The sequence below is a fragment of the Saccopteryx bilineata genome, chromosome 4, assembly GCF_036850765.1.
Source record: "Saccopteryx bilineata isolate mSacBil1 chromosome 4, mSacBil1_pri_phased_curated, whole genome shotgun sequence".
In the NCBI taxonomy this organism is placed as follows: Eukaryota; Metazoa; Chordata; class Mammalia; order Chiroptera; family Emballonuridae; genus Saccopteryx; species Saccopteryx bilineata.
Window position 1 is genome coordinate 14,969,726 of NC_089493.1, and position 14,960 is coordinate 14,984,685.

The 14,960-nt window shown below is 43.9% G+C and overlaps 2 protein-coding genes across 7 annotated transcripts in view; one reads left to right on the forward strand and one right to left on the reverse strand.

Annotated features, from left to right (window-relative positions):
• The window catches only part of PTPN21 (protein tyrosine phosphatase non-receptor type 21), a 74,393-nt gene extending 70,065 nt beyond the window's left edge, over positions 1–4,328 (forward strand). Inside the window, exon 19 of the mRNA XM_066277400.1 lies at positions 387–4,328. Coding sequence (XP_066133497.1) covers positions 387–515 — 129 coding nt within the window. The 3' untranslated portion in view covers positions 516–4,328. The remainder of the gene's footprint in view (positions 1–386) is intronic.
• Positions 4,329–12,467: 8,139 nt separating this feature from the next.
• The window catches only part of SPATA7 (spermatogenesis associated 7), a 30,482-nt gene continuing 27,989 nt past the window's right edge, over positions 12,468–14,960 (reverse strand). For all 6 annotated transcript variants that reach the window (XM_066276866.1, XM_066276865.1, XM_066276864.1 and 3 more), the window contains 2 exons: positions 13,381–13,438; positions 12,468–13,145 (listed from right to left, as the gene is read on the reverse strand). In XM_066276866.1, coding sequence (XP_066132963.1) covers positions 12,576–13,145; positions 13,381–13,438 — 628 coding nt within the window. In that variant the 3' untranslated portion in view covers positions 12,468–12,575. The remainder of the gene's footprint in view (positions 13,146–13,380; positions 13,439–14,960) is intronic.

A 14,960-nucleotide genomic window follows, 5' to 3' on the forward strand; every position in this document is an offset into this window, starting at 1 on the left:
AGCTCACTTCAGAAACACACCCCTTGAGCCCGTCAGATGTGATTTAAGTTCCTTGAGTTCCCGTGACTGCTGTTTTCCAGCGTTTCTTACACTGACCGCAGTGGGGCTTCCACATCACACCAATCCTGACCAGAAGACGATCGTCCACTTTCTTCTTGGCCCTCTTTGCCAGCTTTTGTAAGGTGTTTGTTCTTGCTGGCCCCCATGCTGCTGCCAGAAGGTCCTTGGGTTTACTTATTTCTTTTTTGTAGAAGATGCCAGCTAGGTGAGTTAGGAGTGCGTCCCTCTTATTTCCTGGCCAGATTTCCGCTAGGACGCCAGCTGGCCCACCCCCTGGCTCTCTCCGGGGAACGTGCATCCCCTCATCGCTCTTTCTCTCCGTCTAGGTGCTCGACATCCCGAGGGTGCTGGAAATGCTGAGGCAGCAGAGGATGATGCTGGTGCAGACCCTGGTCCAGTACACGTTTGTGTACAGAGTTCTCATTCAGTTCCTGAGGAGCTCCCGGCTCATCTGAGCTCCCACAGCTTCCCAAGGAGACCCGGCCACAGTCGGAGGAGGCCTGCGCGACTCCCACTTTCCCTGGGCGCCTGCCCGCGCAGAGCGCTGCATCCGGAAGTAAAGGGTGCTGTGCAGGCCGGCTCGCTGGGGGCGCAGGGCTGCGGGGCGCTCGCCGCCTGGGGCGGTGCCCGAGGAGGAGGAGGAGGAGGAGGAGGAGGACTTGGTGTCGGGGGCGGGGCCCTGCTCTGGTCTGTCCGACTTGCAGCACTTACTCGCACGGGTTTGAGAGATTGTGTTTTCTAGACAATTCTGTGTTTTATGACGCTATGCTGGGCAACTCTGGCAATCATTAGGGCGCATAGATTTCTATCTTAAACTAGTTTTTGCTAATGGGATTTTTATTTTATGACTAAAATATTTGGGCTTTTCTTGTTGACAAACTGAACTTTCCGTGGGGATAATCCACAAATATGAGTGGTTCCTTTGTAACTTTGTATTTAAAACCATGTTATAATTATCTTTTGATATTTTTAAGAAACCTTGGGTACTTAACAGTTTAGTTACCAAATCCAAACTACAAGAAGAATCTAAAAGTGTTATTTTGAAATATTTAGAAAGCATTTTTATACTCAGAAAAATTTTTTTATCCTAAAATTTCTATATATTTGTACCTTCTATATTTTCCAAACAAGAGTTCAACTCATTAAGGTACGGAAATGAGCCGGTTAAGGGAAAGTTGGGAATGAAGGCACATTATTTAAAAATGTAAGAGAATAATCAGATTCATTATTTTTTTTTCCAGTATTATTTGTAAACCTATACGAGTTTCATTTTATTGGTTGAAAATGAAGTGAGAAAACACATCAGATGGGTTTAAGCACTTTTTTGTTTAAAAACAACAACAATTCATCTGAGTTTTAATATATGTGTTGCTTTACAGGTGGAACGGTAGCAATACCAAGGGGCCTCGTTGGGAGTGTTTGGGAGAGGTCGGGCGAGAGGGTGGGATGTAGGATGACCAGGGCAAGAGCGCGTGCAGAGTAGACGCAGGGTCGTGAATGCAGATGCCTTTGTTTTTACAAAAATGCAGTATTATCTATCCTCAGACGGATGCTGGGACGGAGAGTGGGAGTTTGGTGGCTTGGGGGCTGACTCCCCCGGAGGTGGGTGTCCCCAGTATGTCAAGGCTTGTCAGTGTCAGTGACTCACTGTTTTCCTGGAGTTCCTCCATCTAAACCTCTATTCCTTTTTAGCAAAACAAAGAAAAAAATATCCAGTTTATAGTATCATGAAAAGAAACCTTGAAGAGACTTTATTTTCTTTTGGTGGAAAGAAGAGAAGAGTTAGTTTCACCTCGTCTCCCCACCCCGCAGCCCAGACGTGTGGGGCCCCCGGGGGCCGCCTCAGCTCCTAGTCCCCTGGGCAGCCTCCCCCAGCCCAGGGAGGGGACAGCCCAGACGTGTGGGCCCCAGGGGCTGCGGTGGTGCACTTCCGCCTCAGCTCCTAGTCCCCTGGCAGCCTTCCCCAGCCCAGGGAGGGGACAGACCCAGACGTGTGGGGACCCCCGGCGGCTGCGGTGGTGCACTTCCGCCTCAGCTCCTAGTCCCCTGGCAGCCTTCCCCAGCCCAGGGAGGGGACAGACCCAGACGTGTGGGGACCCCTGGGGGCTGCGGTGGTGCACTTCCGCCTCAGCTCCTAGTCCCCTGGCAGCCTTCCCCAGCCCAGGGAGGGGACAGACCAGGCCGAGGGGGGGAAGAGGCTCCGGCCTTGGCACGGTGGGAGCTGAGTAGGTAAGGACTCACAGGGACGTTGAGCTGGAGAGCCATCCCTTTCTTCTTCTGAGGTTGCTTTTCCAAAACTTAGCGCTTCCAAAATGCCAGATCTCGGGCCGCTTCCCCAGTCGACAGCACCCTAGGGCGTCTCCGATTCCCGTGTTAGCTCCCACAGCAGCGTGACTCACTCCCGTGACTACTAAGTGTGTGTTGTCAGCCGTGAGACCATTTCCTTCATCCGGTGTGGCTCTGCCTCGCTCCGAGTTAGTTACCCAGACACCAGCCGATGAAGAGGAAATTTGAGAAGCTATTAGTGAAAAGGAATATGGAAAGTGAGCACATTTGTCAGGAGCAGAAGAATCATTTTAAATCTAGAATTGTTTTTAAGAGTCCTGTTAGACCTAAGTGTGAATATTTTGAGAAGGCTCCTCAGAGGAAGGAAGTAAACTTTTTTTATAGTAAATAGTTCCCATCTTCACACCCTAGAAAAGACAGGTGTGTTTCTGATGGTGTCTTTTCTTCCATGGTAGGTTTTTAAAAAATGCTTTCCTGTCAGGTTTAAACATTTTGAAGTGTCCCACTGACAAGAACATCTCTTGAGTAATACACGGTATGTTGGTGTTTCTGTTGTGATCATTCGATTATAAGAAAATTACCAGGACTGAATTGCAGCTTAAATGTCACTCCTACAATGTTGCATGTTTGACATAGCTTCTAAGACCGTGTAATTTTTTTTTTATCCTTATGAATTTTTAAACTTTTAATTTCAGTTGGTGGATATGAAAGTATTTCTGAATAAAAATGAATCTACATTATAGACTTTGAAATAATGTGATTTTCAAGAATGAATTCTAAAACATTGAGGTCTCATAGTTTTATCCTGTCTGAATTCAGGACGTTCCTGTCTGCCAAACTTAGACACTGCTTCAGCATCTTAGTTAGTGTCTTTCAGTCCCTTGATATTAATTTCACATCAAAATTACCAAAATATACATTGCCAGAAAAAGTAGGTGATAAGCCAGTGCTTCCTAGCGATCACTCTGGGCACTTCTGGGGTCGGTTTTTCTGATTAGCGGGCGTTTCTCAATGAAATAGTCTAGTTGGTACTTTTGAGCACAGACAGTTCATTGTATAGTATCATTTGGAATGTTAATTGCAGTCATTACCATGACTGTTTTCTGGAACATCTACTGTGAAGCATTCAGAAAGCCTAGAATTTTAGCTTTTAAAACCTTCCGGCAGGATTTAAACAGAAACTGTACCTGTACTTCCGTAGAACCTTCCAGAATGAGTGAGGTCTGGGCAGACACGCAGAGGCGAGTGTCGGGTATAGGGCTGAGCGGTGAGAGCAGGGCGTGGCCAGCTCTTTTATGACGCTTTCATCATCAGAAGAAAACAGTAATTTCAAGTGGGTTGATGTGTTAATGTTCACAATCGTAAGATTTAAATATATATGTTATATATACTATAAAGTGTTATATGTATTAATATATATATAAAACTGGAGGTCAGCTGCAGCTTATGAAGTGCAGGTTAAATTGAGATTTGCATGAACAGAAGGAAGCAAGAATTACTATCTACTGTAAATCAGTTTAAAAATCAGACTAAAAAGAACTCTTTGGGGTATAAATTTAGGGAATTTGCTTTCCATTAAGGTTTCATGTGGAACAAGCTAAAGCTATTTCTCCCAGTTTGAAGTGTATTTTTAAAAAATCCAAATTGGAGGGGCCTATTTTTAAAGCTGAGGAATAGATATTTCAAAAAAGGAGGAATTAGCACAATAGGAATTTGCCTGAGAAAACATTTCTCAAAAGAAGAGGAGTTTTTCCAAATTCCTGGAAATAAGGGTTCTATTTACCTTCATGTCTACAATTAGAGAAAAATGAGGAAAAATTCCGAGAGTCCGGTTGTTTGGAGTTTGTGTGTGTTGGGAGAGAGTGGGTAGAGAGAATTTAGAAAACACTTGGAGGGGTCCTTGGATTGTTAAAGTAGCATCACTTTCTGTATATTAATTACTACAGGCAGTTCCCAAATAAAAATTATGTTCTCAAAGTTCAGATGTATGTTGAATTATTGAGATACAGTAGTATTTCCCCTCATGAGCAATACTTGAAGTGGGTGTTAGCGTTCCCGGTTCGTCTTCCCAAAGTTCTGCACGTGAAGCTGTGGTGTGGAACCCACTCAGCGTAACCAGTACCCCCAAGAAAAATACGCAGTTTCCCCCCTGCTGCTGCCTGGTGGTGAGATCTGAGAAGGAATTCTCTGTGGCTGCTTGGGAGTGGGGACCGAGCCTCAGCAAGCAACTGAAGGCAGGCTGACCCGTGTTTCACCAGAGACCTAAGATACTCTAAGGAAATATTCCGCGTTTGTTACAGAATCTTGAGTGGCACAGGAAGGATCAGGAACAGAATGGGACATACGATGCGGCGAGCAGGGATGCCGCCCAGGAAAGGGGCTGTGAGGTGGGGCCGGGGGGAGGAGGTACAGCCCCTGCCTCTCCTGTTTCCACGCACACGTGCCTGGGGTTGTCGCTAGCATGAAATGGCGAGTGGAGAATGGGCCGAGAAGGAAGCCTCAGGGCTGCAGATGGGTTCCACGGAGAATATGCCCATGTCCAGGGCCTCTTGAGGTCACATGTATGTATCATAAATTAGGGCTCTGGCAGCGCAGCGTATTCCCCAAAATGTTTAAATTACCCCAAAATATTTGAGAAATCAAAATGTCTTAGTTTTCAAAAACTAGAGTAAATCTAAACTCTGAAATGTTGATGGGTTAGAAAAGAGTAACCATATGCAAATTTTAAATTATCTTTTAATATTACAAATAAATACAAATGAATTATTACAAAGAAAAAGGAATAATTGTGTTTAACCATAGAACTCAGAATGGCTGACATACTGTTCAAGTGTTTGAAAATTACTTACTAGGTAAGTGTTTCTATCATTATCCCTTAACTTCCATTAAATGATTTTGTGGTGTGTCATATAAAAGACCCTTTGGCTCTGAATCTATAATGGCGTGTACTCGCACTGGCTATCGAAGTATAATAAATCTACGATTTTAATTGAACTGTTAGTTGGTTTTTAAACTGTATAAAAACACCAGAACTTTATTTCAGTTGTCACTATTGACATTTTAAGTGTGCATGTGTATTTTGAATTCATACTCTTAAGAGCTTGGAGGGAAAAAATCTACAGTGTTCACTTCTAGGAGCAGGTCTGTACTACCAAAGAAATTCAGAGGGTTGGATTATCTGGGTTAGCCCTAACATGAGTCTGTCAGTCTTCAGTTTTCTGGATAGGTTGATGAAACGAGTGCAGATTTCACAATAACTGGCTTTTCATTTCTATCTGCTCATTTACCAGCTGAGAAAAAGTAAGTAAGTGGGGAAGATAAGCTCAGTCACCCATTTTTCATAAGAGTACAAATATTACAGGTCAGGCTGTTAATAAATGTTAAGAGACTGCCCAAACTTTTTATCCTAGAAGTTTATTAGAAGTCACTTTAAATTATTGGACCATTGAATAGGACAAATCTTTTGTTACTTATTTTATAGTAATAGTTACTGAAATGTAGTAATTTAATCTTAAGAGTTAAGTCTCCTGAAAGAATCTAATGGTTTTATAGTTTCACTGGAAAAATACGAGTTCAATAATGTTTCAGTGCAACAAAGAGCCTGGAAAAAAAGTAAATATTCTCCAGAGGTGACAAACTTATTTCCAGAACAGATTCAATAAACACAAGATGAAAAACAATACAAAACTTCTAAACCTACGTGAGTTAAACAAAAAGATGAAAGAAAAAAAATACAAAAACTTATAACAACTTTTTGATTGGCAGAGCTCTAATGGGTTCTGTTTGCATAGTTCGGTTTTGTGGCACAGTAGAGAAATTGAAGTAATTACATGGGGATGTTTCTTAATGTTTTTGAAATTTTTCTGTTAATATCAGACCCTCTTCATATTAGATTTTTTCAGTTTTATATTAAAAGTAAGCAGCTTAATTTCTTGTTGTCGAATGGAGCTATTACACAATAGCATCAGCATACTCAATATCTACCACACTGAAAATGAGGGTAAAGTATTTGTTAATATATTAAGAATTAAAAAACTCAGATACACAGTCAAACCTTACTCAAAAGAATGGTATTGGGCCACTAAAATATATATTTTCCTTTTTATTGTACTCTGAAGTATTTTTTTATATAAAAATATAAAACACTTAGATTTTTACCATGCACATGTTATATATTGTTCCATAAAAACACCTCACTATTTCACTCTGTTGGGCTTAATAGAAGGAGATAGTCTGAATAGAATGATGCTGATTAGTTCAGATGGAAGAATTATACTGTGACAAAACAGAAATTAGGTGTATATTTCTGAGTTGTTAACAGCTGAAGTAATCCAAACCCTACCCATAGTGAATTTAACAAAGTATAGTTTAAAAATAAACATTTAGATACTAGCAAGTCTATTTAAATAAAAATTCAGATGGTGATTAATATGACTTAATAGGCCTAACAAACAAACCCAAAATTTGGAGAAAAGTTATGAATACATTTTCCTAGAAAGTTGCCCTATAATTCAAGGAATGCCCTTAGAAGTCTACCTTTTTGAAATTATAGTATAGGTTTCTAGTATTTTATAGTTTAAAAAGCAATTTCATGTGTTACTGTCTGATGATCAATAATGTAAAAAATGTATAATCAGAAGAGCTTAATTCTTCTAAATTCATTGGTTTGTAAAAGTATGTATATTTAATGGGCAAATACATTTAAACAACTGAATATAATATATGTGGAATGAATATATAGTAGTCTATTTTGCCATAAAAATAAATATTGAAGCAAGATATGATTTGTGTGTCAATATAACAGAGCAATTAAAGCTATGTTGCCTCTTAAAATTTTCACTCTAGGTCTTATTGTAAAGAGGCATACAATTAGTCCTATTTCCCCATTGGGTTTTTTAAAATTAATGCGTTAATAATTAGATGTTTCGTTTAGTAGTTGCCAGTCTGTCATCCTGTATCTCCACAGGAATCAATCACTTAAGAGTTAGAATGCATTTTACCAAACTAGCGAGCTTACACTAAGGACTCTGTGGAACAATTGACGTATCTGAAGAATTGATGTATGTCCCGGCATCGACTTCCCAGCGGACTGCCAGATCTCCTCACAACCCCATCCCTCCAGTGGAACTTAGTGTTACTCGTTGAATGTCCACGTCATTTTATGGTGGTGATGTTTCTCAACCAGCAACAGCAGCCTGGAAACTTATTAGAAATGCAGATTCTTGAGGCCCATCCCAGATATGGAAATTCTGAATCAGAAGCTATGGGGGTGGGGCCCAGAAATCTACCTTAATTTCTCCAGGTGTTTCCGGTACACTGAAGTGTGAGAACCACCATGCTAGCAATTATTAAAGCTATGTTTGATATAGACTTTCAGTTGGGATTCATCACATAGTCAAGCTACAATTGTTAGGCACTAAATTTTATTTAGGCAATTTTTAGGAGGTTGATGATATTTACAGTTGTGGTAGGCTAGATAATGGGCCCGCACAGATGTCCACGTCCCTGAAGTTGTGCATGCCGTCTTACACGGCAAAAGGGACTTTGCAGGTGTGATTAAGGTTCTTGAGATGGGAGATTGTCCTGCATTATTCAGGTGGGCCCAAAGTAATCACAGGGATCTTTGTAAGAGGGAGGCAGGAGGGCCACAAGTGAGGAGAGAAGAGCTGTGAGAGGGAGTTTGAAGATGCTGTGCAGCTGGCCTTGAAGGTGGAGGGAGGGGCTGCAAGCAAGGGAATGCAGGCAGCATCTAGAAGCTAGACACGGCCAGAGACAAATTCTCCCCTAGAGCCTCCAAGAAGAATGCAGCCCTGGCAACATCTTGAATTTAGGTTTTCTGACTGCTGGAAGGTAAGAGAAACATTTTTTCCCCAAGCCACTATGTTTGTGGTAACTTATGGCAGCAATAGAAAACAATAACAGTATACACTTCCTCTTGGGAAAATCTCGACAGTAAACCCATCTGTCCCCCCCCCCCCCCCCCCGCCAAGCCAGAAACGGGGAGGCAGTCAGACAGATTCCCGCATGCACCTGACCGGGATCCACCCGGCACACCCACCAGGGGGCGATGCTCTGCCCATCCGGGGCATCACTCTGTTGCGACCAGAGCCACTCTAGTGCCTGAGGCAGAGGCCACAGAGCCATCCTCAGCGCCCGGGCCAACTTTGCTCCAATGGAGCCTTGGCTGCGGGAGGGGAAGAGAGAGACAGAGAGGAAGAAGAGGGGGAGGGGTGGAGAAGCAGATGGGCGCTTCTCCTGTGTGCCCTGGCCGGGAATCGAACCCGGGACTCCTGCACGCCAGGCCGACGCTCTACCACTGAGCCAACCGGCCAGGGCTCCTAAACCCATCTGTTTTTAGGACTGTGCAAGAACTAGGTGAGTAGAATTTAGCAGGTTCCTTTCCAGGGCTGTATTAGCACAGGAGGGGAAGAGTGGAAGAGCTGTTTCTACTTCTGGATGTAAATTATTTCAGTTATAATTTCTAAAGACCCTAAGAATTAACTAAAGTAAAATCTTTGCATCATCTAGTCCAAATCTTAAACCAAGGCCCAGGGTAAAGTAATTCACTGGTGACCCTACAGCTAATTAATCCACTTGGCAAGTTGTCCTCTTGCACTATAAAAGTTGCTCTCATCTTCTTTGATTGGCTTCCCTGGAAAAGAGTGTGACTTTTTAAAGTAAGTCTCAGGAAGCTGCTAATTTATATTTTATACCATTTAAAATGTGAGCTAATGACACTTTCTGTTGCTTAGCCATTGGCTACATTCTCCCTTCTACGTGGGGAATTTGCACTCTGACTACAGAGAAGAGGAAACTGTCCTGTTTTGCCCATACCCGTGTCTGTAGCTAAACCTCCCCTCTAGCTCAGACGGTCTCCCGTTATGAATGAAGACGTTGGTTCTCAAGCAGACGAGGAACAGGGATCCAAGAAGTGGGGTATCAGTGATGGGGGCAGACCGAGAGGAGGGGGTGGGGGGCCGGGCGGAAAGGTGAAGGGATTGAGGACAGATTGGCAGTCACAGAACAGTCCCGGGGATGTCAAATACAGCACAGGGACTCTAGTCAATAATACGGTAGTGACTATGTGTGGGGCCTGGGGGGGGGGGAGGGGACACTGTATGGTATATCAGGGGGAACACTTTGTAAAGTATATGACTGTCTGGGTGTTACACCTGAAATTAATATGACCTAAGAGTGAAGGTTCACTGTAGTTGAAAATAAAAATACTGTTTAAAACCAGGGAGCAGCCGAAGGGAAGTGCTCCACTCAGCAGACAGGAAGTACAGAGGCAAGGAGCGAGGACCTCTGCATTTGAGGGAGCAGGCTTAGATGTGACAAGGGCGATTAGATGTGACAGGGACACAGGACACCTGGCAGAGGATGGCAGGAGATGGGCTGGGGCGGAAAACATGACTGTAAAAAATGCAAAAGGGCCTGTACTTGATCTTTTTAGCAAGAAGAGGCACAAAGATTGTTTATTTTTAAAGAAGGATAAGAGCAGCCTGTATTTAATTCTCATATGGCCTGTTTTTAATTGTCACCGCCCTGTGATGAAGGCTCTGTAATTACCCCACTCAACAAATGGGGAATCACAGTGGCTCAGTAACCCAGCTCAAGGTCACGGCTCAGCAGAATCAAACCCAGGCAATCGGCTTGAAAGGCTCACTCCCTGCGCCTCTGTGCATCTGAGCTGAGGATGGATGTGGGAGGAAGAAGAGGGAGAAGAAACTAGGATGCTGCTTGGAGTCTAAGCGGTGTGTCTCGAACTCACCATTCACTTTCCACCTTTACACAACTTCTGCCACATCCGAGAACCACTTCCAATATTCCTTTCAACCACCTCATCTTTATCAACTTCATTTTTAAGGAAAACCTGAGGACAACAACAAAAATACAAAGGTCAGGTACAAAAGTCAGGAAGGGTCATGGCCCGAGACAAGAAGCTGCATCCAGACAGAGCTGGAGGCTAGAGAAGGCACACATGTCAAAGCAGGGCAGACAGCAGTAGGCCTGGGGCTGGGCCCAGCGGGCGGGCGGGAGGCAGGACAAGGACGGTTACTGAGACAGCCGCCAGCCCCACGGCTCCTGCCAGCAGGGAAAACGCCAGGGCAGCGAGTGTGAGGTAGCTCTGTGGATAACGGGGCGAGGGGTCTGTCCAGGAGTGAGGCTGGGACCAGGGAAAGGAGCCCTGCAGGCTGAGAGGGGGATGGAGTCCAGGAAGCAATTAGAAGGGTGAAGGGTGACTGATGGGGAGACCCAGGCTGGGAGCCAAGCACAGGATTGGGTGTATTTTAAGAGGTTTAAGAGAACTGCAGGATGGGGAAGGGTGGGCTTCCACCGAGGGTTAAGGGGGGGAGGAACTGACGGGAGACCTGAGGGGTCGGTGGGGCTGAGGGAGGGCTGCAGTGGGTGACTTGGGGCATTGGACATTGGAGCAGTGGGTTAGGGGGCCAGCCCCACCATGTTGTACTTTGCAGTGTCCTGGAGCCCGAATCCTGAACACACTCGTGATGGTCTGCTTCCCCGAGTGAGAGGGGCCTGTCAGCCATGAATCGGCGGCAATGGCTCTCATACCTGCGGGGGGGGGGGGGGTGCACCACCTCTGGGGAAACACTAGTGTGGGCAAAGGATCATCAAAAGCCTGAGCTAGGCCCTGGCTGGTTGGCTCAGTGGTAGAGCGTCGGCCTGGCGTGCGGAGGTCCCAGGTTCGATTCCCGGCCAGGGCACACAGGAGAAGCGCCCATCTGCTTCTCCACCCCTCCCCCTCTCCTTCCTCTCTGTCTCTCTCTTCCCCTCCCGCAGCCAAGGCTCCATTGGAGCAAAGATGGCCCGGGCGCTGGGGATGGCTTTGTGGCCTCTGCCCCAGGCGCTAGAATGGCTCTGATTGCAACAGAGCAATGCCCCAAGATGGGCAGAGCATCGCCCCCTGGTGGGCGTGCCGGGTGGATCCCGGTCGGGTGCATGTGGGAGTCTGTCTGACTGTCTCTCCCCGTTCCCAGCTTCAGAAAAATGCAAAAATGCAAAAAAAAAAAAAAAAAAAAAAAAGCCTGAGCTAAAGAATGGGATACTGGAAGGCCATCACTAAGTTTCTGGAACAAGTGAATCATTACTTTGTTTCATGGTTTCCTTCACAGTGCTTCGGCATGAAACCTTGTATATAGCAGGGGTTCAGATGTTCAAGTAAGTGGTAGATGACACATTAACTAGACATGACTCCTGAGACACAGAGTTGGGCAAAGGAGGTTTACAGTTCATATGGAAAAAGACATGCTGGTTATGACTATTACTACAGTAGCTTTAGTAACTGTTTTGTATTCTCACAACTCAACACCTACTTGTCAACCGGTATGAAGGAACCCATTCATGAGCTGTAATAATAAGGGGAGGGCATCTGACAGAATATTTGCCCACGCAAGAAGGGATAATTTTCCAGGTACCTGACAGATTGCTCTAGCTCACTAGTAACTAAGAGAGGCCTTGAGGCTTCAAGTAGTGCAGGATAGTGAGAAAAAAAGAAATGATAAAGACACTGTAGACTGACCGGGGTTAGTGTTTCAAGAGCCATGCCAGACCATAAACCATCCCCTACTGCCTGCAGAACCTGCGTCTGGTGCATTATGTTCTCCTGGAAAACAGCTTGAGAAGTGGGGGCCGACCGACCCTAAGGTGACCCCAGCAGTCCTCAACACCTGGCATTCTCATGCTTCTGTAATAAGGGTAGGTGGACCTGTGACTTGCTTCTAATCAATAGTATGTCAAAGAGGACGGACAGTCATTCCTGTGACTTTGAAGAAGCAAGTAGCCATGTTTGGAACTGCCTGCGGAGAAGGCCAAGTGAGGAACGGTGGGCAGCTTCCGAGAGCTGAGGGCAGCCAATGGCTGACAGCCAGCAGGAAACGGAAGTTTTCAGATCTGTTGCTACGAGGAAAGGAATTAGGCCAACAACCTGTGCAGTGTTTGGAAGCGGGTTCTCCCCCCAGGCCAGCCAAGGTGAGATCCGGACTGCTGCCTGCATGGCCCGTGTGAAACCCAGGGCAGAAGACCCCACTGAGCTGTGTTCAGACTCTTGATGCACAGAAAATGTGGGCTGAATAATACATGTGTTTTGTTAAGCTGCTAAATTTATTATACACATAAAAAAATAAATACAGAAAATCAGTATATATAAGAAAAGAAAGAGGAAAAGGAATATTGAATTACTGGCCATCTAGGATCTTTATTAATGAAAATCAGACATCCGAAGGGCAGTCCTCAATGCTCATGTCCATGATTTTAAGAATTGGGCCTTCCACGTCGTGCATACTGTCATCTGTGACATTGCAGAGCTGAGCGGCCTGGGAGAGTGCTGTGCTCAGAACACACGAGTCACTGGAAGTCTCACCCTTCTCCGTGTCACTATCACCCTCGATGACAGTCACAAAGGTCTCTTGGTCTATTAAGCTGTCTGAGATACTTGGATTGTTTTCACCCCCAGCCGAAGGTCCTTGATCTGTTTCGTCATTCACCTGTTGGATTATCACCCCTTCTGAATGCTTTGACTTATAGACAGGTAGGAAAAAGTCATTCTGGAAGAATGTTGCGTTCTCGTCCTTCGGGGCGGACAGTAACAGATCCAAAGCTTTGCGGTATTCTTGGCGTTCCTGTCGAAATACTGCATCCTGTTCGCTTTGTTTTGAATTCTCAGCCTTTTCAAAATCAAGTAAACTCAACATGTCGATGTCATCTGGATTTGCCGAGTTTTCCTTGGAGGTGCAGCCTAAATTCACCTTCAGGACATGCAGCAGGGAGCGCATTTTTCCCTAGCATTAAGGAAAAGACAAGAGTTTCATGAAGTAAGCTGGTTAAATGGAGTGACTTTTGTCTGTGGTGCTGCTAATCTCGGCAGGATTGATACTTCTCTTTCTACCCCACCCCTACACGTACACAAAGTACAAGGGAAAAGACGATTTGCTTTCGATGCAGTTTTTGAAGGTGTGGAAAAATTGAAAATTCTGAATTAGAATTTTTATAATGAAGTTCTAAGGAAAGACAAACCTCTTCCAGACGGTGTTTATTTTGTCTTATATGTCGCTCAAACAGTCGTTCTAAAGACCTACAAGTGATAAAATAAAAATGTTAATGTCTCAAAATCAGAAAAACTAAATGTAAAATAGCCATGCTATAACTAAACTACTAAAGGTTGACAATTTTTCTTAAATGACTCTTCCTTGTTTTGTCAAGTTCTCCAATATGAAAGGTAGTATGGTTTCTGATATGTGTCTATATTAACATAATGGATGCCAATGTTTCTGAAAGAGTGCATACCACTTACATTTCTGTGAATAAAATGTTTTCAATGAGGTCCAAAAATTCCTTCTCTTTTTCTCTCTCTTTCATTCACCCTCACACACACTAAAAAGCTGTTTTCTCTCACACACATATGCAAACATGATCATAAGATTCCCTCTCTCTTAAATATACACTACCACCAAAAACCAAACTCTAAAGAAAATTCTTTTATAAAGAGTTATTTTATAATGCTTTCCAAAGTATACTTGAAGAAAATTCCACTGATGGTAAATCCATATAATAACCTAAAAGTTATTACTTATTAAACACCACTAAGAACTAGGTACATAATAATTACACCCCTAATCATGACCCATATTGGGAGAAGAGGTATTATAAAAAAATTTTAAAGATGAGAAAACGATGTCTCTAAGACAATGATTTCCTCTCCCTCAGGTCACGAGCCCTGGAGAGAACTGACCCAGATGTGTGTGGCCCAGAGTGTCTTCCTTCAACACCACCACGCTTGTCTTCCATCACATGAATGTACCAATAGCTTTCTTAAAAATGACTCATTTTCCTTGTTACCATTTGTCATTACAGTAAAGTTATGAGCCAACTTTATATATTCAGTAGTTCTCAATTTTTAATTTTTTTAAATTTTTTTGAGAGAAGGCAGGAGAGAGAGAGAGACAGGAACATTGAGCTGTTCCTGTATGTGTCCTGACCGGTTATCGAACCAGCAACCTCTGTGCTTTAGGCCAATACTCCAACCAACCGAGCTATTAGGCCAGAGCTTAAATTTTTTATTTGACTGGTTTTTAGAGAGACAGAGAGAGGGAGAGAGATGTGAGGGGGAAGGGAAGAATTCATTTGTTGTTCCACTCAGTCGAGCATTCATTGGTTGCTTCCCGTGTGTGCCCTGACAAGGGATTGAACCTGCAACCTTGTTGTTTCGGGACGATGCTCTTAAATGACTGAGCTAAGCAGCCAGGGCCAGTAGTTCTGAATAATTTCACATTTTTAAAAAAACACACAAAAAAATCCATTTTCTACATTTTTATAATGGCTGTTGATGTTTTGGAATATTTACTCCTAGGCAATTTTCTATGCAAGCAGTGTACATAATGGGGTCTTATGCCTCATAATCAAGGTCGTCTCAGTGCCCAGTGACTTTAGATGAGTAACTGTTCGAGCTGGCTCAGGACCACACAGCTTCCTTCCATACGCAATTCCTAATCTGGTTTTGCAGACTTCCCATTGACTTTACAGTATGCAAACCTAACTTTTAATTAGCCCTCACTTTATTATTAGTAATAGTTGTAACCAACTATTGCTTTTGATTA